Source organism: Enhydra lutris, unplaced genomic scaffold (genome assembly GCF_002288905.1).
Source record: "Enhydra lutris kenyoni isolate GAN:26980312 unplaced genomic scaffold, ASM228890v2 scaffoldscaffold6, whole genome shotgun sequence".
NCBI lineage: Eukaryota > Metazoa > Chordata > Mammalia > Carnivora > Mustelidae > Enhydra > Enhydra lutris.
In genome coordinates, this window is record NW_019154090.1 from 21809267 (window position 1) to 21832154 (window position 22888).

The 22888-nt window shown below is 41.8% G+C and overlaps 1 protein-coding gene across 9 annotated transcripts in view; it reads left to right on the forward strand.

The window, feature by feature from the left end:
- The window catches only part of LOC111141576 (maestro heat like repeat family member 8), a 56629-nt gene that overhangs the window by 27968 nt on the left and 5773 nt on the right, over nucleotides 1-22888 (forward strand). For 4 of the 9 annotated variants that reach the window (XM_022494229.1, XM_022494228.1, XM_022494232.1 and 1 more), the window contains 13 exons: nucleotides 28-146; nucleotides 1250-1402; nucleotides 3639-3799; nucleotides 8373-8508; nucleotides 11734-11924; nucleotides 13015-13152; nucleotides 13425-13539; nucleotides 13852-13992; nucleotides 15104-15268; nucleotides 15941-16096; nucleotides 17983-18105; nucleotides 19572-19671; nucleotides 19920-19985. In XM_022494229.1, the coding sequence (XP_022349937.1) occupies nucleotides 28-146; nucleotides 1250-1402; nucleotides 3639-3799; nucleotides 8373-8508; nucleotides 11734-11924; nucleotides 13015-13152; nucleotides 13425-13539; nucleotides 13852-13992; nucleotides 15104-15268; nucleotides 15941-16096; nucleotides 17983-18105; nucleotides 19572-19671; nucleotides 19920-19985 (1764 nt within the window). Of the gene's footprint in view, nucleotides 1-27; nucleotides 147-1249; nucleotides 1403-3638; nucleotides 3800-8372; nucleotides 8509-11733; nucleotides 11925-13014; nucleotides 13153-13424; nucleotides 13540-13851; nucleotides 14021-15103; nucleotides 15269-15940; nucleotides 16097-17982; nucleotides 18106-19571; nucleotides 19672-19919; nucleotides 19986-22888 lie in introns of those variants that run through there. The other 5 variants (XM_022494234.1, XM_022494231.1, XM_022494235.1 and 2 more) reach the window with 5 other exon arrangements.

Consider the following 22888-nt stretch of genomic DNA (forward strand, 5'->3'; position numbering starts at 1 on the left):
TATTAATATTTCACGTTTTCTTCTCAGATGTCAGTCATGAGAAGAAAAATCACCCAAGCTTGAGAAGAGCAATGAAAAAATGTCGAGAACTCCTCGAACTCTACAGTATTAAACGGTTCTACAGTTGTCCCTTCAAAATTGCCCAGGTAATCAGAATGACTAAAATTATAAAGACAACTTGAAATGTTGGAGAGGTTGGGAAATCACCAGAAGTCTCATACATTTTGTCATGAGAATGTAAATTGGTAAAACCACTTTGGGAAAAGTTCTTGTAATTTCATATAAAACCAAATGTAGAAGATTGCCCAGAGAATTTGCTCTCTAAACATTCCATTGTTTGGAGACCAGTCACCATGGTTGTGACTCTTACACACCTTGTTCTATTAGTTTAATGGTTTAGATCAACCTGTCAGTGGGCCCGGTAGCTCTGGATGTCTCTTCAGAAAAGCTCTGCTTCATTGATCACTCTCTTAATCTTAGCTAGCCTCGTACTAGTGTAAACTCTTGTCCAACAAGGAACTGTTAAAAACAAAAACAAAGGAGCTGTTAGAGGCTGTAGTTGACCCGACAAGCCATACACTTTTTAATTAATATATATATTCATTATTCAACAAACATTTAAGCACTAGGTACCCAGCATTCTCTTGGAGATAGGGGAAAAAAGAAAACCTACAGATTTTACTCAGGTAGGGTCTGAGGTGTCAGGCAGTTTAAATTCTCTGTGCATCTGTTTCCTCATCTGTACAGAGGATCTATAAAAATTGGGTTGTAAAGGTTAGATGAGATATTGTACAGAAAATGCTTTGCTTAGTGCCTGTCATATAGTAAGTGCCCAGTAGATTATACCTGTTACCATCATGTGAAGGACCTTATACACTGCCAAGGACAATGAGAAGCAGAATGAAACATTCTTTTAATAGATTGTCTCCAGCCAAGGCATTTTAGCTGTGGCTGGACACTTTGAGCTATATAGCTCCTTGAGTTCTGTTCCTATAAAAGTGTGACTCTTTCTGAGGATCTCAGTGATAAAACCTCTTTCTAAAACTCAGAACTATAGAAAAGCCACACATAGACCCTAGTGGGCATTTTGCTTCTAGTTTTTTACTTCTGCAGACAAGACTGAAATAAACAGCTTTGTACATATTTGTATGCCTCTCTGACTAGCATAACAAAATTAAGGTAATATTCCTTATTCAGCATTCTATCATACTAAGTCTCTTGAAAATGCATCTTCCCTGCATCATTTCAGGTCTTCGAAGTTTTTCTCAATTCCAGTGAGCTCTGCCAGTTTGTAATGACTACGTTGGATAGCCTCGAAAATCTGAAACATCCCTGCACCCAGCAATCAGCAGGAGAATTGCTGATAACGTTGGTAAAAAATGCGGAATCCCGATTTGAGAAGGTAAAAAGCTCAGTAGCCATTTCCTAGGTTTGAAATATTGGCAAGACATCTCCCCTCCTGCAGCTGCTGAGGGCTCTCCTGCTGCTCCTGTTCCGCAGAGAGTAACAACTGAACAGGCCCAGGCTCCATGGGTCAGTGGACTTCCATTCGACAAGCATGTAAAAAACAGCCAATGTATGTGCAACTAGGGATGGATAGTTTTAAAAATCCAAGGTGTGCTCCATATTTTCCAGAACAGTGTATTTTTGGGGGAAGATTTAATTAGCACGAGAATGGTAACTTCAATTTATTTCCTCATCCAGGTTAATAAAGGTGTCAGACTTCTAAAAATCAAGCCATCATCAATCCTCGAAGGAGGCCAACTTAGTAAGCTTAAAATCAACAGATATAGAAATAACAATATAATGATATCATTTAGAAATATGAGAGGAGGGGCACCTGGATGGCTCAGTCAGTTAAATGTCTGCCTTTGGCTGAGTTCAAGATCCCAGAGTCCTTGGATCAAACACAGCGTTGGACTCCCTCTCCCTCTGCTAATGCATTCACACACTCTCTCTCTGAGTCAAATAAATAAAATCTTAAAAAGAAAAAAGAAGTATGAGAGAGGGGCGCCTGGGTGGCTCAGTGGGTTAAGCCTCCGCCTTTGGCTCAGGTCATGGTCTCAGGGTCCTGGGATCGAGCCCCGTATCGGGCTCTGTTCAGCGGGGAGCCTGCTTCTGCCTCTCTCTCTCTACCTGCCTCTCAGCCTACTTGTGATCTCTGTCTGTCAAATAAATAAATAAATAAAACTTAAAAAAAAAAATAAAGGGTTTATCTTCTTGTATAAGAAGAAGGCTGGAAGCATTTTCTAGAACCTGGCTCAGCAACTCAGCAGTGTCATCAGAGAGCCAGGGGCTTTTCCTTATTACTACATGAACGCTTCCCGTTCATGTAGTCATAAGGTGGTCACAGCAATTTTAGACTTTATGAGAAAATAAGGCTATATCCAGCAAAGAAGAGAGATATTGTCCTCCTTTTGTCCCTTTAATCAGGGAGAAATGTGTTTCCCAAAAGGTTTTTTTCCCCCCATGTTTCAGTGACCAGAATTGCATTGCATGCCAGCTTAAACCAGCTTCCGGCAACTGGGTGTAATGAGGGCCATTTTATTATAAGGGTGTTGATGACTGCCTCTCTGAGAGGCTGACATTGCCACAGACTTGAAGCCATGAGTCTATGAGTGGGCAGAGTAGGCCAAGCAAAATAATGGACCAAAGCTCGATGGCTCCTGTTTCCTTCTCCTGAGTATGGTAGTCATCTCTGGGTGGAAGGCAAGTATGGACTCCTCTGACATTCTCAGAGTCAGAGTGGAAAAAAAATCCCAACTTCCTTACAACACTTTTACTAGTTTGGTTTATTATAAATCAATGTATAGTCATCAAAGAGAAATTTAAAAATATGTAAGCAAAAAAATAAATATCCCATCATTCAAAGTCATATTATTAATATCTTTGTAAGTTCCTCTAAATTGTTTTATGTATGTATACATACATGCAGATTTATTTTAAGTAGTTTTTTTTTTAAGATTTATTTATTAGCCTGCCTGGGTGCCTCAGGCCATTAAGTGTCTGCCTTTGGCTCAGGTGGTGATCCTAGGGTCCAGGGTTTGAGGCCTATGTCAGGCTCCCTGCTTAGCAGGGAATTGGTTTCTCCCTCTGCCCCCTCCCCCTTGCTTGTGAGCTCTCTCACTCTCTCTCTCTCTATCTCTCAAAATAAATAGATAAAATATTTTTTTAAGATTTATTTATGGGGGAGGGCGCCTGGGTGGCTCAGTGGGTTAAGCCGCTGCCTTCAGCTCAGGTCATGATCCCAGGGTTCTGGGATCGAGTCCCACATCGGGCTCTCTGCTCAGCAGGGAGCCTGCTTCCCTTCCTCTCTCTCTGCCTACTTATGATCTCTGTCTGTCAAATAAATAAAATTTAAAAAAAATTAAAAAAAAAAAAAAAGATTTATTTATGGGGGAGTAGAGAGAGCTGGGGCTGACGTAGGGCTCATTCTCACAACCCATGAGATCACAACCAGAGCAGAAACCAAGAGCTCAACCGACTATGCCACCCCAGGTGCCCCTTAAGTAGTTTTGATAATATATTAAACATTCTTGTCACCCCCCCCAGGACCTTTCAGAAAGAGCCACAGTATCCTCAGTAACTGTCATTGTCCCATAGGATTAAGGTCTTAGTGATTTGTTTTCCTTCTTCAGGTGCCAGAAATTATGGGAGTGATCTGTGCCCGGCTCTCCATAATCAGCCAGCCTAAAGTCCGACGACAAATCATAAATACTGTGAGTTTGTTTATCTCCAGGCCCAAGTACACAGATACAGTGATCAGCCACCTTCTGTGTCATCCAGTACCATATGACAGGTAACAGAACCTGGTACAGCCTCTGAATTAAACTGGGGTAGTTGACACAGCCCCTGGTATTGTTGAATGTGGCTGCTCTCAAAAATCTGATGATATTCTTGTAGACGAGATAAGATATAGAAAGATACTGCAATATATGTCAGGATATAATGCATAAACATAAGGAAACAATCCAACAAATCCAGAATGAGAACATTTTATAAGACAGCTGGATTGAACTCTTCAAAAAAATTAATGTCATGAAAGAAAACATGCTGGGGCCACTAGTCTAAATAAAAAGACACTAAAGAAACATAACCAAATGCAATATGTGAACTTTATTGCATCCTGGATGAAAATGAAAGCTACGAAAAGAACATTTTGAGAAAATTTAAATATAGACTCTGTAATTGATTACTGAATTAGTGTAACTTTCTTAGGAATGAAATGGCAATGTGGTTATACAGAAAAATGTTCTTATTCCTAGGAGATCAATACTGAAGTGATTTAGGGGTAAATATCATGATGTCTGTGATGTACTTGAGATTTAGCCAGAACATAAACACAAAAAAGAAAATAAAAATAAATCCATAAATAAGAATAAATCATTTGGAGGAACAAACAAGATGATTTTTTTTTTTTAGACTTGTGGCTTTCAGAGTTGGAGACATCCTGGAATTTCCAAGAGATCCCTTCTGAGGAAGGCAGTGAAGCATTAAGAGAAGGTTCTAGGCCCCCACCCCCTTCAACCAGAGCGTCATCTGTCTCTTACTTTTCTTTTTTTCTTTTTTTTTTTTTTTTAATGTAAGCTGTACACCCAACTTGGGGCTCAAACTCATGACCCCAAGACTGAGTTACATGCTCTACCAACTGAGCCAGCCAGATGCCCCAAAGTGGCATCTCATCTTGTCTGCTTCATGTATCACGATTCTGGGTAGTTATTATATTTGGAGAAAAGATTTCCTAGCTTTAAACTGTTTAAAAACCACTTTCAGTGAATGGTTCTCACAGTGTCTTGGTGTAGTGCTGATTTTTTTTTTTTTTTTTAAAGATTTTATTTATTTATTTGTCAGAGAGAGAGCAAGCACAGGCAGACAGAATGGCAGGCAGAGGCAGAGTGAGAAGCAGGCTCCCTGATGAGCAAGGAGCCCGACGTGGGACTCGATCCCAGGACGCTGGGATCATGACCTGAGCCGAAGGCAGCTGCTTAACCAACTGAGCCACCCAGGCGTCCCTGATTTTTTTTTTTTAGTGACTTTTTTTTTTTACTGATTTGATTGGTTTAAGCTGAATATAAGACACTCTACCACTAAATCAAATAAAAGATTTTTACCCATCCAAAGAAAAAAAACGAGTTAATACATATCTATTTTTTAATATTCTTTGTTAAAGAATAAAGAATTTTATTCTTTAATAAGAAAAAAAACTCTACTCAGTTGGTAGAGCATGCAACTCTATTTCAGGGCTGTAAATTCAAGCCCCACATTGGGTGTAGAGATTACCTAAAAATAAAATCTTTAAAGTAAATTAATTGACTAAAATAAAATAGAATATTCTTTTATATGTTTCTCTAATACATTATTGTTATCTTTACTACTTGTCGGGATGCCTGGTTGTCTCAGTCGTTAAACGCCTGCCCTCAGCTCAGGTCATAATCCCCGGGTCCTGGGATCAAGTTCTCTATTGGGCTCCCTGCTCTGCAAGGAGTCTGCTTCTCCCTCTTCCTGCTGCTCCCCCTGCTGGCGTTCTCTCTCTTTCTCTCTGTCAAATAAATAAAATTAAAACAAAAACAAAACAAAACAAAATCTTTACTACTTGCTTCATCTTATCTACACTAGATCCTTATATGAAACATATGACTTAGTACAAAATATTAAATATACTTAGTTATTTTAAAGTGTAACTTTAGCATTATTTTATTGTTTGTATTTGTTCTAGCTCTTGGATGAATTTGAGAACCTACTGCTTTAGATCATATGAGAATTGTGCAATCTGCTAGAAATGAAAATGGCATAGTCAGGAAATTTCATTCTTATTATTTTTTTGGTCATTTACCTGAAGTCTTTTAGCTGGTTTACATGCATATTGGGTGATTGTTTTTAGGAGTCTGTTCAAAGCATCTGCTATGTGCAAGGTGCTGTTTGGGCTGGGGAGATAAGGGGCAGAACACGGACCCTGACCTCAGGCAGTGCACAGTGTGGGAGCAGACACAGACGACTAACAGGATTCCAAAGCAAAATAAGACAGTTCTTTGGAAGCTCAAAGGAGATGACTTAACTAGATGAAAGACTGGGGAGGGATTGCTAAAAGCAGGGCTGCCCCAAGCTGAGTATTTAGTGTAAGTTAGCCAACTAGAAGGTGGGACAGGGCAGTGGAAAAGGCATTCCAGACAGAAGGGAAAGGCAAAACAAAACACAAGGAAGGGATGAAACAACTTGATGAATTCCCATTCCCAAAGGGCTGATGGGCAAACAAAAACCATGTCACATCTACAGGATCAGTATCACTGGAGGTAAAACCTGTCCCATATTTTTAGCAAACTCTCCAGATGATTTTTTTTTCACACTAAAATATGTAAACCGATGCCTTATAGGCTAACATTGTGTTTTCCTAATTCAGATACATTCCCAGCACACTTACAACTGTGCAGCAGACCAAAAGCATTTTTAAAACACTTCTTTCACAATAAATAGCTTTTCAAATTACTTCATTTACAGCCTCGGGAATTCAGAGAGAAAAAAAAAAAAAACAAGGCTAAGTAAGTATAGGAATTTCTTAATTTCATCCCAAGAATGAATGTTCATCTTCTGTAGTCTACTTCACCAGCTATGAGCCTTTTCAGCATTTCATGTTGCCTTTCTGGCCTTCCCTTTAGGAGTCCTTTAAGACCTTCTTACTCTGTTTTATTCACAGATTAGTATTATCAGAGTAGGGAGTGACATGTTGGAATAGTCCTTAAGCCTCTCAATTTTTAGAGCGATTCTGATACATAGACAACTGGAAGACCACACTTGATCTAGCACACAAAGATACCTTGTGATAGATTCCGAAAATAAGATAATGGATCAAAACCATGAGTAACTCCCAATCTTCCCCCCATAATGCTCCTTTACAGTGTTTATATACAATTATATATATATATGACTTATGCCCCACCTTTGAGTCAACAATAGAAGAAAGTTATTACACAGTGTCTTTCTTCAAGAGGAGATCTCTTCCTGGTGCCTGGGTGGTTCAGTTGGTTAAGCATTTGCCATCAGCTCAGGTCATGATCCCAGGGTCCTGGGATCGAGCCCCGCATCAGGCTCCGGGCTCAGCAGAGAGCCTGCTTCTCCCAACCCCTCTGCAGCTCCCCCTGTTTGTGTGCACCTCCCCTCTCTCCATCAAATAAATAAAGTCTTTAAAAAGAGAAAGAGAAGGAGAAGAGATCTTTTCTGAAGAAAATCAAAGCTTTATTTCTGTGCTTGCGCTTGTCCATAATTTAAGGACCATAGACTGGGTTAAATAAGTCTTTGAATGCCTTCTGTGGGCCTGGCATTGTGCTAGACCTTGAGGGATTCATGGAAGAAAAACTGGGCATCATCCCTGCCTCCAGAGGGAACAGATAGACATGTACAGAGAACCGAAAATAGCAGACGTAAGATTAAGGCAACCTCTATACGCGAGAAGTTTTTAAAAAAATAAAGTTTAAAAAAATTTTTGAGTGTTATGAGAACCCTCATAAGAGACATGGTAAAGAAGCAGCAAGAGCTTCACAGAAGAGAGGACATTGGAGCAGGACCTAGAAGGGTTTTGATGGGCAAGGGAGAGTTTTGGAAGGGACCTTCCAGTTTAAGGAAATGAAATGGGCAGAGCTAGAGCTGTCAAAGTCCGGTGTTAGTTTGGAAAAGGTGAATGGTTTGGGATAGCCAGAGCACAGGTATGTATGTGACATATTTTTAGCAGAATAAAAGGTGAGATTGAAAAGGTAAATTAGGACTACTTTGTCCTGAAGTCCATGATGAGGCATAGGAACTTGAGTTTATAAAACACTGAGAATGGGGCACCTGCATGGCTCAAGTCAGTTAAGCGTCTGACTTCAGCTCAGATCATGATCCCAGGGTCCTGGGATCGAGTCCCACATCAGGCTCCTTGCTCAGCAGGGAGCCTGCTTCTCCCTCTGCCTGCCATTCCCCCTGCTTGTTCACTCACTTTTCCTCTCTCTTTTTTAAAGATTTTATTTATTTATTTGAGAGAGAGAGAGAGAGCACAAGCATGGCCAGGGAAAAGGGAGAGGCAAACTCCCCACTGAGTGGGGAGCCAGAAATAGGCCTTGATCCCAGGACACTGGGATCATGATCTGAGCTGATCTGGGATCATGATCTGCTTAACCGACTGAGCCACCCCTCTCTCTGACAAATAAATAAAATCTTAAAAAAAAAAAAAAACAACTAAGAGTAACTGTAGTGAAGTCAGATTATAAGACTTTTCATAGAGCTGAGCAGAGAGGAAAAGCACTTCTAGATCAGATTCCAGATTCTAGAAAGGTTATGGTCATCATGGTGGGCTTAGGATAAGCTATTGCCTGAAGCCTCCTGTTCTTTGGGATTTCTAGGCATCTGGCTGAGGTGTGGAGAACTCTGGAGGTGGAACTGCCCAGCACTACCTGGATTCTGTGGAGACTTCTGAGGAAGCTACAGAAATGCCATAATGCGCCCACCCAAGAGAAGATGGCCTATGTGGCTGTTGCTGTAAGCCATTGAGCTTTACCCCTCCCTACTTCAGCACAACGTGCTCCCTCTCTTGAGACAACTGGTCCAACACTCCATTTGGAGAGTGTCTTTCTTCATCCCTCTCAAAGTTTGCTTCTGTCATCCATGTATAAATCTATAATGTCTCTACCAAGGGATTGACATGGAGGACGCTCGGGAGAATGAAGGAATCAGTATGGTTTAATGAAGTTTGGTTTAATCAGTGTGGTTAAAATGTTCCCTTTAAAAAATATGTATTATCGGGGCGCCTGGGTGGCTCAGTGGGTTGAGCCGCTGCCTTCGGCTCAGGTCATGATCCCAGGGTCCTGGGATCGAGTCCCGCATCAGGCTCGCTGCTCAGCAGGGAGCCTGCTTCCCTTCCTCTCTCTCTGCCTGCCTCTCTGCCTACTTGTGATCTCTCTCTGTCAAATAAATAAATAAAATCTTTGGGGCGCCTGGGTGGCTCAGTGGGTTAAGCCGCTGCCTTCGGCTCAGGTCATGATCTCAGAGTCCTGGGATCGAGCCCCGCATCAGGCTCTCTGCTCAGCAGGGAGCCTGCTTCCTCCTCTCTCTCTGCCTGCCTCTCTGCCTGCTTGTGATCTCTCTGTCAAATAAATAAATAAAATCTTTTAAAAATAAATAAATAAATAAATAAATAAAATCTTTAAAAAAAAAATATGTATTATCTGGGGCACCTGCGTGTCTCAGTTGGTTAGTTGTCTGGCTCTTGATCTCAGCTCTGGTCTCATCTCAGGGCTGTGAGTTCAAGGTCCACATTGGGCTCTACCTCGGGCATGGCGCCTACATAAAATCAAATGAAATATTCATAATAGTTAAAGAGTAATACATAACTCGTAAAGAAAAAAGTCAAATAATATGGAAGAATATAACATAGAAAGAAAAGGTTCTTCTTGAGCAGAGGTTGGCAAACATTTTCTGTAAAAGCAAAATATTTTGGGTTTTCAGTCCCCACATAGTCTCCAAAACGTATTCTTTTGATTTTTTAAAAAATTCATTTATTTATTTATTTACTTGACACAGAAAGAGAGATTACAAGTAGTCAGAGAGGCAGCCAGAGAGAGAGAGGGAGAAACAGACTCCCTGCTGAGCAGAGAGCCTGATTCAGGACTCTATCCCAGGACCCTGGGATCATGACCTGAGCCGAAGGCAGAGGCTTAACTCACTGAGCCACCCAGGTGCCCCTTCTTATGATTTTTTAAAAAACAGTCTTTCAAAAATCTAAAGACCATCCTTAGCCTAGCTGTATCTTCTCCCTAAAAATGAACTTTCTAGAAGTATTTATAGATATGTAAATTTTTTGTGTATATATTTATTTGGTATACCTTTTCCCCATTTTTTTTCTTTTAAGTAGACATTTTTAGAGTAGTTTTAGGTTTACAAGAAAATTGAGCAGAAAGTACAGAGTTTCTACTCTCTGTCCCCTACATGTACAGCCTCCCCACTATCAATATATACTTTTTATTTTATTTTCTTCCCTACCAGCTTATAGTTCAGCTTTCTCTGGCCTAAGTTATTATATAGGTTTTCTTTAGCTTCCAGAATTTTTCTGACATCTCTAATCTGCCATTGTCTCCTCCCCTATTCTCTCTATTCTTGTGGATTTATACTTTTTTCTTTAATCCCTATGTTATCTTAGTTTTAGGAGTTGTGTCAAATAAAGTTATATATTTAATCATGTTAGCCTATAAAATTGTATGTATATAATTAGGATCAAATTACATATATCATTTGATGATCTGCTTTTTTAAATTTAATAATATATAAATAATAATTTAATACTTTCCATTTCAAAATATGAGACTCTCTGTTATCCTTTTCATGGCTGCATAGTAATTCATTTATTATTAACTTCTTAAAAATAGATAATATGTAACATGGTACAGAACCATTTATTTGATTTCCAGATTTCCTCTTCATGAACATTTTGACAATTTTTAAACTTTTGCCATTAAAACAGAGCTACAGTAAACTTAATCATGCATATAAAATTTTGTCATACATACCCAATTATTATTACTTTTTTAATTAGACTCCACCCCCAGTGTGGAGCCTAATGTGGGGCTTGAACTCATGACCCTGAGATCAAACACTGATCTGAAAAAAAAAAAAAGACCTGATCTGACATCAGGAGTTGGATCCTCGGAGCACCTGTGTGGTACAGTCAGTTAAGCACCTGACTCTTGGTTTCAGCCCAGGTTGTAAGATTGAGCCCCACATTGGGTTCCCCACTCATCATGGGAGTCTCTTTAAGACTCTCTCTTCCTTGTCCTGCCATGCTCTCTCTCTACAATCAGTCAATCAATCTATCTTTTTTAAAAGAAGAGTTGGACACTTAACCAACTGAGCCACCCAGGCACCCCCTAATTATTTTCTTGGGATTAAGGCCGTTGTAGGGGAATTTCTAGCTTAAGGGGTAGACTTACTTAAATTTTTGAGAATTCCCAGATGGTCCTCTAAAACATTGCCTTCTACCAGTCATATATGAGAATGCCCATTTACCCACACCCTTACCGCACTGAGCATCCCTAGTCTTTTCATTGCTGCCTAGCTGATAGGCGAAAAAAGATTATTATTTTAATTATATTACTGTTATTGGTGAGATTAAACATTTGTATATGTTTTGGGTTTTTTTTTCAAAGATTTTATTTATTTATTTGACAGAGATCGAAAGAGAGAACACAAGCGGGGGGAGTGGGAGAGAGAGAAGCAGGCTCCTTGCAAAGCAGGGAGCCCTATGCAGGACTTGATCCCAGGACCCTGGGATCATGACCTGAGCTGAAGGCAGATGCTTAATGACTGAGCCACCCAGGCGCCCTGTATATGTTTTTTAATTAGCCATTACATTTTGTGACTTATCTGCTCATGTTCTGTACACCAGAGCTCCTCATATTAAATATGCACACAAGCCACAGTCAGCTGAGGGTCTTACTGAAATGCACATTCTGATGCAGCAGATCTGGGGTGGGGCTTGCATTTCTAACCAGTTCCCAGATGATACCAGTGCTGCTGGTATGTGGCCCACACTTTGAGTAGCCTTTCCATTTTCTTCTTACTGATATATGAAAGTTTATGTATTAAAAATATCACATTGGGGTGCCTGGGTGGCTCAGTTGGTTAAGCACTCAGGCATAAGCAGAAATAAAGCAAAAGTAAGGAGCAGTGCTAGCAGGAGTTCAGCTCTATGGTGTGCCTTTTCTACCACAGGCAACAGATGCCCTTTATGAGGTGTTTGTGGGGAACAGGCTCCGAGCAGCTACATTCCGACTCTTTCCTCAGCTTCTCATGACACTGCTCATCCAGATACACCACAGCATCGGTCTCACCATGTCTGATGTCGCCATCCCAAGTGGCCTGTACTCGGAACAGGAAATGTCTTCAGAGGTCACCCCTTTGTGGTACAGCCTGTCATGATTTCATTGACTTTAACTAACACTAAGCTCTAAGCCCTATGCACTGTAGTAGATACAAAGATAGCCAAGGTGTGGTTCCAGCCAAGGGAGAGCTCACAGTCTGCTATCATGGGACATCAGGATGAAATGCCCAGGAATCATTCTGGGCTTTCACTGGTTCGTTGCCTGTTTTATTGGCACCAAGATAAACTCAGTAGAAATTCATTAGTGCCATGGTGGCACATGACTTTCTTTCAGAGGAAGTGCTGTAATGTGGATTATTCAAGAACACCTCACTAAAAGTCAGGAGAACTGAACTGTAGTTCTCATTCATTGAACAAACTATGTACTCGGGGGCAAATCTTCCTTTGTTCTGTGCCTTGGTTTTCCTATCTGTAAATTAGGTCAGACTAGGTATTCTCCAAGGACCCTCTAGTTTTAGAATTTTCTGGTGTTATAGCTAGCTTACTAGTTCGGTAAGTAATGGAGATAGTTAATTTTATTTTTTTAAGTAATCTCTCCACCAAATGTGGGCTTAAACTCATGAACCAGAGATCAAGAGTCACATGCTCTACTGGCCCCAGTTGTAGGGGTAGTTTAAAGTTGTAGGGGTAGTGTTGGGGACACCTGGATGGCTCAATCAATTAAGCACCTGACTCTTGATGCAGGGTCATGAGTTCAAGCCCCTCATTGAACTCGTGATGGCATGAGCCTACTTCAAAAATAAATAAATAAAATATCATAAAAAGCAGTGTGGGTATATTTTATGGGGGGAGGGGTATATACTGTATCTAAATAAAGCATTTTTTAAAAAGCAGTGGGTATGGGTTTAGCGTCCCATATCATCTATTTTATCATAGATTTCAAACTCCCAGGGAAACAAAATCTAGTTAGATTTCTTTACACTAAAAATTTGTGTGAATAGGCCTTTCAAGTTATTAGAGCATTAAGAGCTTAGGGGAAAATTAGAAAGAAGAGAAGTACCATCCAGAGCTATCAATGCATGGCCCCCCCTCCGTGGTAGAGCAGGGTGATTGTGTGCTGATGAGTTGGAGGGACCTATTCTATTCACTTTGCTGTTTTGGTTTTGATTTAGCTTCGCCATACAAGCTACAAAGACTCTCCTCCTTAGAACATTGTGCTGGCAGGAATTCAACATCATGGAAAAGAATAAAGGATGGACCCTCCTGGAAGGAAAAGAGTGCCATCTTCAGGGAGTATCTCTCCTTGCCAAGTAAGATTTCCTTGCCGTGCAGACCTGCTCTAAATCAGCATTGCTTTAGATATTTTTCCCCCTTCTAGTTAAAATAGCAACCAAGGTTGGATAACATCACAGGTTAAAATACCCATAATTCAGGCAGATTTTTTCAGATGTCCTGCCACTGCCATACTGTCCTGTGCACCTAAAGCTGGGCAAAATCTTCAGCGGGCCCCTGGTCCCGGGCATAATGCAGTCTGGATAGGAGCATTTCTAAGAGGTGTCCTGTTGGGTGTTCTGTTTTGCAGTGCATTGCTGGAAAGAAATCACCTCCTTGCACATAAAGTCATGTACTTGTTGGTCCCTCTTCTTAACCGAGGGAATGATAAACATAAACTCACATCTGCAGGATTTTTTGTGGAGGTAAGATTTGTTGGAAACTGGATTCTGGAAGCCTGTAAAGCCACAGTATCTGCCTTCCTGGGCCCTATCCAACTTCATGGCAGGCTGGGATCCACTTCAGATGTGGGATAGAAAGAGTTTCAGATTCAAGCCTACTGAAATGCTTCTTGCCATATATTCACTATTCAGCATTCTTTATGTACTTACAGTGTAAACATCACTCTGTCACATAGTAGAGGAAAATAATACATTTTGGAGTTGGTGGGAAGGTGGTTCCCCTCATGAAAAAGGGCTTAAAGGTAACTTCTTTGGCTGATTTCTGGGTTTTTCCAGCTTCTCCAGAGTCCAGTGGCTAGGAGACTACCCAGCATATACTCTGTCGTCCGCTTGAAAGACTGGCTACATCACGGAAATAGCGTCTTCAAATTTCTTGCCCTAAAGGGACTGCGCTATCTTATCAAACACCAGGAGATGGTAGGAGGGGCCCCCAGACCACTGATTCGTAAGTCACAAATCAAACATACCCCAGAAAGATACCCAAGAAACTGGTAACAGCCGAGAAGGAAATTGGGTAGCCTGGGAATAGGAGCAAGTGGGAATACATCCCTTTGTACCTTTTAAATGTTATGCCTAGGAAATATGTAAGTACTGACTTAAGTATTTCATGAAATCCTAAGAAATAATTCCAAGTCATCTATATTCATAATATTTGAAACCTATAATTTGTGTAAGGTGGTACCCTCACTGTCATCACAGCCTAGGTGACATACAGGTATCCTTTTATGTCTTGTACCGTGTTCCCCTAAGGAGTACATTGGACAGACTGTGATATCTGCTCCCAGGATATATATCATCTAAACAAGGATTGCTGACATTCATGTTGAAAGAGAGCTCATTGTCGACAGACCTAGCTAGAAACCAGGCCTGGATCAGAAGGAAAAATCAATCCCTAGGCTTTCAATTTTATCACTTGAGTTCTATTTTTTTAAATATTTAAGTATGTATCTATATCTGAAACAAAGATGACAGAGGCTAGCATGTTAATTCTGGTTGTTTGGATACATGAATATTTGTTGCCTTATTCTATTTACTTTTTACATGTGTGTTTTAAACTGTAAAACTCTGAAACTGCTTCCTTTTGGGAATTTGAGAAGAACAGAATCCCAATTCAGGATGGGGAGGACCCTTAACGGTCCTCCATCTCTGCCGGAATTCCTCCAAGGAATCTTATTGCCTCTGGATATATTCCATATTAGAGAACTCACTATGACCTGATCTAGCCATTCCACTTTCCTCTCATAGGAAGCAATTTCTTACATTAATCCTTAATCTGTTACTGGCCATCCCCACTGGGTCCCACTTCTGACCAATGAGGCAACTTATAATAGCTCTGCCCCCTTCTCTATGTATCAGCCCTGCCAATACTGAGAGGGCAGTCATGGCCTCTGATTACTTTTCTGCTCTCAACTAGCCAGTGCTACCAATTCAACAAGCACCAGGTACTGAGTAAACGTGGGGAGCCCTACTTTGCTATCAGATGAAGTGCTCTCAGGAGGGTGATGGTGCACTCCCTTTGGACACACAGAGGGAAGGCATCAAGAGTCTGTTGCCGTGCATCTTAGACCTCTTATGTGAAACCGATGAGAAGATTGTTTTGTTGGCCATCCAGATACTCCTACAACTCGTTGGAACAATGGATTTCACCACCCTGACAGCCATGATGAAGACTCTGTTCTCCCTATTTGGTGATGTAAGACAATGAGAGAGGAGAGACTTTCCTAGGGGAGGGTAATCAACATAACAGGAAATAGAAATTGGGATAGTAATAAATATATTCTATTTTATATAGATCTTTTTATGTTCATAGCACTTTCAAATCTCCTCTCTTAATAAGACCCTTCCAGGTAACCTGTGATGTTAGTAGGACTGGTGTTAACTGTTTTTCAGATTCAAAAACAAAAACAAAAACTGAGATGTAGAGACTTGCCAGGGTACCACCCTGATCATGGGCTGGGGAAGGAGTTTGTATAAGAAAAGATGTCTTTCAAGGAACAATCAGGACTGGGTCAAGGTGGTGGGACCATACATTTGTCCCCATCCCATATCCCAAAGATTAAACAAAAAGTCTGTGGAGCACAATGAACTCTTCCTTGGAAGAGTCAAGTACGGCAAGGCTTGGATTCTGAATTTCAGCAAAACAGCATGTAGCTGTGCTGACCATGCTTCCCATTTGCAGAATGAGAGAACAACCAGTTCTACAAAGCAGCAGGTCCTGCTATCTCTATATATTTGACTTCTTGCCCTCAGCTACCTACAGCTAAATAGCCTCATGCTAGGACTGGGGCTTCACCCAACCTAGCCCTTATAAGTTATTCGTGAACACTTTCAGTGACTTGCTTCCCTTTGGATACTCCCTTTGTAGGTGAGACCTGATGTTCATCGTTTCTCCATGACCCTCTTTGGAGCCTCCATAAAGTCTGTGAAACACACAGATAAGAAGGGTGTAGAGAATCAAGTCCTGGACAGCTTGGTTCCACTACTTCTGTATTCTCAGGATGAAAATGATGCAGTAGCAAAGGTAATCCCTCTGTCAACTTTTTTCATGCCCGAATAACTCCCAATCCAGAGCCAAATCTGCAAATAAGCATTCCATCTTTGAGGGCGGGGACTTTGTGGTACCATCTTTATTCACCATCTCCTATAACACAGGCTACCTTTCAATTATTTTGCCTAAGTGAATTGTGTGAAAAATCTTACTCCTTACTTCTGTATAGCATATCATGGTCCTTTGTGGGTAAGAACAATGTATTATACCATTTTGTAGCCCCACCCCAATGTTTAGCCTAGCGCAGAGCCTAAATACAGTGCCGGATTCAACAAACTCTTTTTGTTGACAGTGACAATATCCCATTATCATTTTCCTTTATTCAAGAACTGCTTTCTGGCCTTTAGACAAATAGACTTGTGTTGAGGCTCAGTCAGAAATAGTAGCTTCTTGGGGCGCCTGGGTGGCTTAGTGGGTTGGGCCTCTGCCTTTGGCTCGGGTCATGATCTCAGGGTCCTGGGATTGAGCCCCACATCAGGCTCTCTGCTCAGTGGGGAGCCTGCTTCCCCCCCCACCGCCGCCTGTCTCTCTGCCTGCTTGTGATCTCTCTGTCATAAATAAATAAAATCTTAAAGGAAAAAAAAAAAGGAAGAAAGAAATAGTAGCTTCTCTGATAATCTAGAGAAGCCTCTATGTCTCCTTAATCTTCCAAGAGTTTCTGCCATAGAGTTGTGGGTAGGAAGTCATCATTTTTGGTACTGTCTCATTACTCAGGAGCCTGTTCATTCCAATCTGCTAGCTATGACCACCAGATACAATAGTCCAGAAGTATGTTTAGGCTGCAAGGATTCTGGAAAAATGCTGGAGCTTTCCCCTACCCATGTTCCCCATTACAGAAATAAAAGCAGGATCAGAAACAAGACTTAATATTATGGTGGGCCCTGGTACCTTAACTTGGGAGGAATATTATGGTCTTGTAACCAGAAATATGGACTATTTCAGGGGCACCTGGGTGGCTCAGCCAGTTGGGCATCTGCCTTTGGCTCAACGTTGTAGGCTCCAGTTCATTTATTCTCACTGCTGTGCAGAATCCCATCTTGAGGATATCCTCACACTTCGCCAGTGCTCCTATTCTTGGACATTTAGAGTGTCTCCCATTTTTCATTATCACAATGCTGCAATGAGCATTCTTTTATGTATTTCTTTGTGTACCTGTGTGAGAATTTCTTGAGGGCACAAACCCAGAAGTAGAATATCTGAGTATCTTTAACTTTACTAGATATTTACAAATAAACAAAGTAACTGAACTTACTTGTATTCCCATCAGTCCCCAAAGGAATTTTAATGGCCCAAATCTAGTGGACCTGGGACAAGGTATTTGCTTGAATACTTGTAAGAGGTGGTGTGTGGCACCTGGGAGGCATTCTGAGAGCTGTGAACAGAGAAGCCCATTAGCTTGCTAATTTTTAGCATCTTGCTAAATTTTACTCAAGCATCTGGATCCGGAGGAGATCAGTACTGTCCAGAATTCCTCCCAAGCCAGAGATTCCACAAGGGCTATGAGGAGAGGAGCTCCACTTCCCTGTGTAAAGTGACAGGAGAATGTCACAGAGCAGCAGGTGGGTGGAAGAGCCCTATCTGTCAGACATGGGGTCATGGGAACCCCTGCCCCAGTCCCTGCTCTGGTATTACACCGGATAGCTCTCACTTCTGTCTCAGACCAGTGGTTTCTATAGCCTCCCCACAACTCTGCAGGCTTCATGGGTCCCCTTTAGGGGGACTGTTGAGGGAAATTGAAAGAGGACAGGACTGTGGTTCCTTTCTATCCCTGCCCTCACTTTAGCCAGTTTTATTTGAAGAAAGTTTACTTCAGCTAAAAAATGTCTGAAGATACTGATCTCGGATAATCCTTTTCACAGGAAAGCAGACAAGTCCTAACGATATGTGCCCAGTTCCTGAAGTGGAAGCTGCCTCCGGAAGTGTACTGCAAAGATCCCTGGTACATCCGCCCTAGTGAAGCTGGAGCAGTCTGCAAATTCTTTGTATGTGAGCAATAATGGCTTGGTTCACTCGTTTATAGGCTAGCATACTTATTTTTTTCTGATGTAGTTTTTAATGGAGGAACATGACATAAAGGAAACATTTCTCATCCCTTCACATCAGCAGCTGATATCCATGAACTGTCTTGTATGAGGAATCTATTTCTCTAGTTTCCTCCAAATTGAGTCACAGATTCACTTTCTGTAACCACGTTTCCTTATAAAAAAAAGACTCTCTTTTGAATTCTTAGGAGCCCCACTAACCTGGTTCAGAGGCTATGGGTCAGGCTGATAATGGTACGTGCAAATGAGTGGAACTGGGTTGTGTATCGCCTTTACAATGATCTCTCATCCTTTTCTTGGATATAGTGGATTGTCTTACCCTCCACTAGAACGTGTTTAGGGGGCCCCGAGCAAGGGTTGCCTTGCTGTTGTAAGCCACGCAGCATGATGGCAGCACACCACTGGCTCTGCTAGGGCCCAGATGGCGTCCTTTCCCCTCACAAACTTGACAAAGGTTACTGGGGCCCATCTCAGGGGCAGACTCAAGCTAGGGAAGCTTCGAGGGGCCCATCCATAGTTTTCTGGACTTCTGACTCTAGGACTGCTGGGATCCTACTACAAAGACGCTAGGACTGGGGTCTTCCATATGTGTAACCTATTTAGGACCCAGTGCAGGCTCCTCTGATCAGACTTAATGGGTCTAGGAAGCCTCACAATACCATTGTGTCAGCCTTTCCACTGAGGATTATCTCTCTGACCTGTACCGGAACCTACATCCAAGGCACTGGGAGCAGAAACTCAGTGCTCTCAATACACAAGATCATAGGTTGTCCATGTGACATCATAAGATCTCTGGGAACAGATTCTGATGATCCTCCTCCTATCCCTGAGCTGCCTGTCTTTGTAACAAAACCACCGAAAGGTCCATTTATTCACCCAGTAAACGCAACATATCCAATATGCAGTGGGCCATAGAGAACCCAGAAACATGGCAATGATAGAAACTTCCTAAGGGAGCTTGCTAGCTAGTAAAGGCAATAAAACCACTGTGGAAAATTAAATAGAAACTCAAGATGGAAAATTATATGTGTCAAGAGAGGGGTACTTGCAGAAATGCTCAGAGCAGAGTGAGCGATCAGGGAGGAGCTGATCGGGAGGCAGAGCTCAAGGCAGAGCTGAGGGAACAGAGAAGACAGATACAGAGAAGTAGAAATGGACTTAGAATCACAATGGGCACAATCTGTGGAGTGAGGGGCTGTGAGCACAGTGTGTCCAGAGGATGTAACTCTGTCTACGGACGTTGTTGTGACATAACATTCAGTAAGCAACTGTAGTTATTATTTTGAGCCCCATATTCTGTGTGTCTCATGTGCGGCATCGTCCCTGGCTCTGGAAACTACAGCGAGGCTGCAAAAACTGTGGTGTACTTCACTCCTTCCTCCTCTTCCTCTTTTTCCCCCACTTAGGGAAAAAAATGCCAGGGGAAAGTTAACCTCCTCGCCCAAACATTGATGTTCTCCAAGAATGCAAAACTTCCTATCAGAAGAGCAGCAGTCTTATTTGTAGGTATAAACAATCATTTCATTTCGACAGTCACTTTATCCTATATTTTCCCAAATTGTGTTGTTGGGTATCCCGGTTCTTTATGAAGATGACCTTGAAAACACTTCTTTGGAGAAAAGGGCTCTTATCTCTAGGTAACTGTCAGGCACTTGAAAGTCAAGTTTTAGAATCTAATTATCAAAAGACCAATTCTGCCAACTGCTTAGAGCCAAAGCCAGACCACAGCCTCACTGACTTTCTCCTGCATTTAGGACTCTTATTAAAGTACGTGGATCAAAATGAGCTCAGGATGAAGGGCACTGACTGGATAGAGAATGGTGAGTGATCACACACCTGGGTTTGGTTTGGAGTGCCTCACATTTCAAAAGGGATCGGAGGTGGTGGCTGTGGGCAGGCTGTCTGACAAAGCTCAAACCCTGGGAACTAGAGGACCTGACTTTTGCAATAATGAAGACTTTAGAGACCTCAGGTGAATGACAGTCTCATCCCAGTCCAAGTCCCCCCATTAGGAAAGGACACGACCCTACTGGTCTGGAAACCACTTTGATGAGTGTCTCAGGAACAATTCCTGATTCCACCTAGAAATACCATCTTAGTAAGTTATGACAATAGCTCCCAAGTACCCTTGGGGATGCCTACAGCACTATTTCCTATAAGTGGTTGTCCTGTGAGGGGGCAGGACTTGGTAATACAGAGGTTTGGAGTCCTATAAGGCAAGCCTCATGTAGATAAATGGTTTCCTGAATTGGCAGCGAGTGGAAATTTTCTATAACGATACAGCTCTGAAGATTTAGCTCTCAAAGAATTATTCCCACTTAAGAAGCAGTCGTACAGTTAGAAAATGCCATGAAAACACCAAGCCTCACAACTCAGAAGTATGTATTGTATTATGAGAACCAAATTAAAATCCTGGGGGCACCTGGCTGGCTTATTCGATAGAGCATGAGACTCTTGAACCCAGATGCTGAATTCAAGCCCCATGTTGGATGTAAAGATTACTCAAAAATAAAATCTTTCAGGGATGCCTGGGTGGCTGAGTTGGTTAAGTGTCCAACTCTTCATTTCAGCTCAGCTTGTGATCTCATGGTCGTGGGATTGAGTCCCACTTCAGGCTCCATGCTTAGCAAGGAGTCAGCTTCCCTTTTCCCTCTGCCCCTCCCCAGCTCTCTGTCTCTCAAATAAATAAATCTTGAGAAAAAAAAATCTTTAAAAAAAAATCCTGAACAATTCACTCCTTTTAAAATAAAAATATGTAACTGGTAAAATAGCCAAAAGCTGGACCTTATTTAAAAAAGATTATGAGAGTGGGAGGCCTGGGTAGCTCAGTCAGTTAAGCATCTGTCTTTGGCTCAGGTCATGATCCCAAGGTGCTGGGATCAAGTCCCAACATTGGGCTCCTTGCTCAGCAGGAAGGAAGCCTGCTTCTCCCACTGCCTGCCACTGCCCCCTGCTTGTGCTTACTCTCTCTCTCTCTCTCTCTCTCTCTCTGACAAATAAATAAAATCTTAAGAAAAAGAAAGATTATGAGGTGCAGCTCCTTGGTGACTTGGTCAGTTAAGCATCTGCCTTTGGCTCTAGTCACAATCACAATCCCAGGGTCCTGGGATCAAGCCCCACATTGAGCTCCCAGCTTAGTGGGAAGCCTGCTTCCCCCTCTCACTCTGCCTCCCACTCCCCCGGCTTGTGCTTTCTTTCTCTCTGGCAATAAATAAATAAAAACCTTTAAAAAAAGAAAAAGAAAGATTTTGTGAGGGATGCCTGGCTGGCCCAATCAATAGAGCATGCAACTCATGGTCTCAGGGTCATAAGTTTGAGCCCCACATCAAGGGTAGAGTTCATGTAAAATAAATTGATTAAATTAAAAGGAAAAATACTTGTAGAAAAAGATGATTAGGAATATTAACTAGATTTGTTGTAGTAGTAATCATTCTGTAGTATATACAGTGAGTTCCAGCCCCAAACTGAGAGTAGAGATTACTTAAAATCTTGGGGCACCTGGGTGGCTCAGTGGGTTAAAGCCTCTCTGTCTTAGGCTCAGGTCATGGTCCCAGGGTCCTGGGATTAAGCCCCGAGTCGGGCTCGCTCCTCGGCAGGGAGCCTACTTCCTCCTCTCTCTCTCTGCCTACCTGGGATCTCTGTCTGTCAAATGAATAGATAAAATCTTTAAGGGGGAAAAAAAAATCTTTAGGGGCAGCTAGCTGGCTCAGTCAGTTAAGTGTCTGCCTTTGGCTCTGGTCATGATCCCAGGGTTCTGGAATCAAGCCCCATTAGGCTCCCTGCTCAGCAGGGAATCTGCTTGTCCCTCTCCCTCTGCCTACCACCACTCCCAGCTTGTGCTCACTCACTCTCTCTCAAATAGACAAAATCCTTTAAAAAATTAAAAATAGGGGCACCTGGGAGGCTCAGTTGGTTAAACGGCTGCCTTCGGCTCAGGTCATGATCCCAGGGTCCTGGGATCAAGTCCCACATCTGGCTCCTCGCTCGGCAGGGAGCCTGCTTTTCTCTCTGTCCCTCTGTCTGCCATTCTGCCTGCTTGTGCTCTCTGTGTGTCAAATAAATAGATGAAATCTTTTTTAAAAAATTTAAAAATAAAATTTTTTAAAAATTTGATAAAGAGGGCGCCTGGGTGGCTAAGTTGGCTAAGTGACTGCCTTCGGCTCAGGTCATGATTCTGGAGTCCCCGAATCAAGTCCTACATCAGGCTCCCTGCTTCTGCATGTTCCAGCCAGGCACCCAAAAGCAGGTAGAAGCAGGGAGTCTGCTTCTACCTCTGACCTTCCCTCTTCTCATGTTCTCTCTCTCTCTCTCTCTCTCTCATTCTCTCTAATAAATAAAATCTTAAAAAAAAATTAAAAAGAAATAAAAAACTTCAAACTATGAAGATGCCCTGAGCACTTTCGAGTTCTTGGAGAATTGGAAATTAAAAACAAAGCCTTATCTAGGGGCACCTGGCTGGCTCAGTTTGTAAAGCATATGACTCTTGATCTTGGGGTCATGAGTTTGAGCCCCAAAGTGAGTGTAGAGATTACTTAATTAAATAAAACTTTTTTAAAAAGAGAGCTTTATCTAAGTACGATACCAAAGACAGATCCATAAAGTAAAAGAATGATAGATTTATCGATATAAAAAATTTTAAATCAACTTTGAAAAAAAGCAGACGAAACTGAAAACTAAACAAAAATTTAGGGAATATATTTGCAATATGATAAAGGGTTCATAT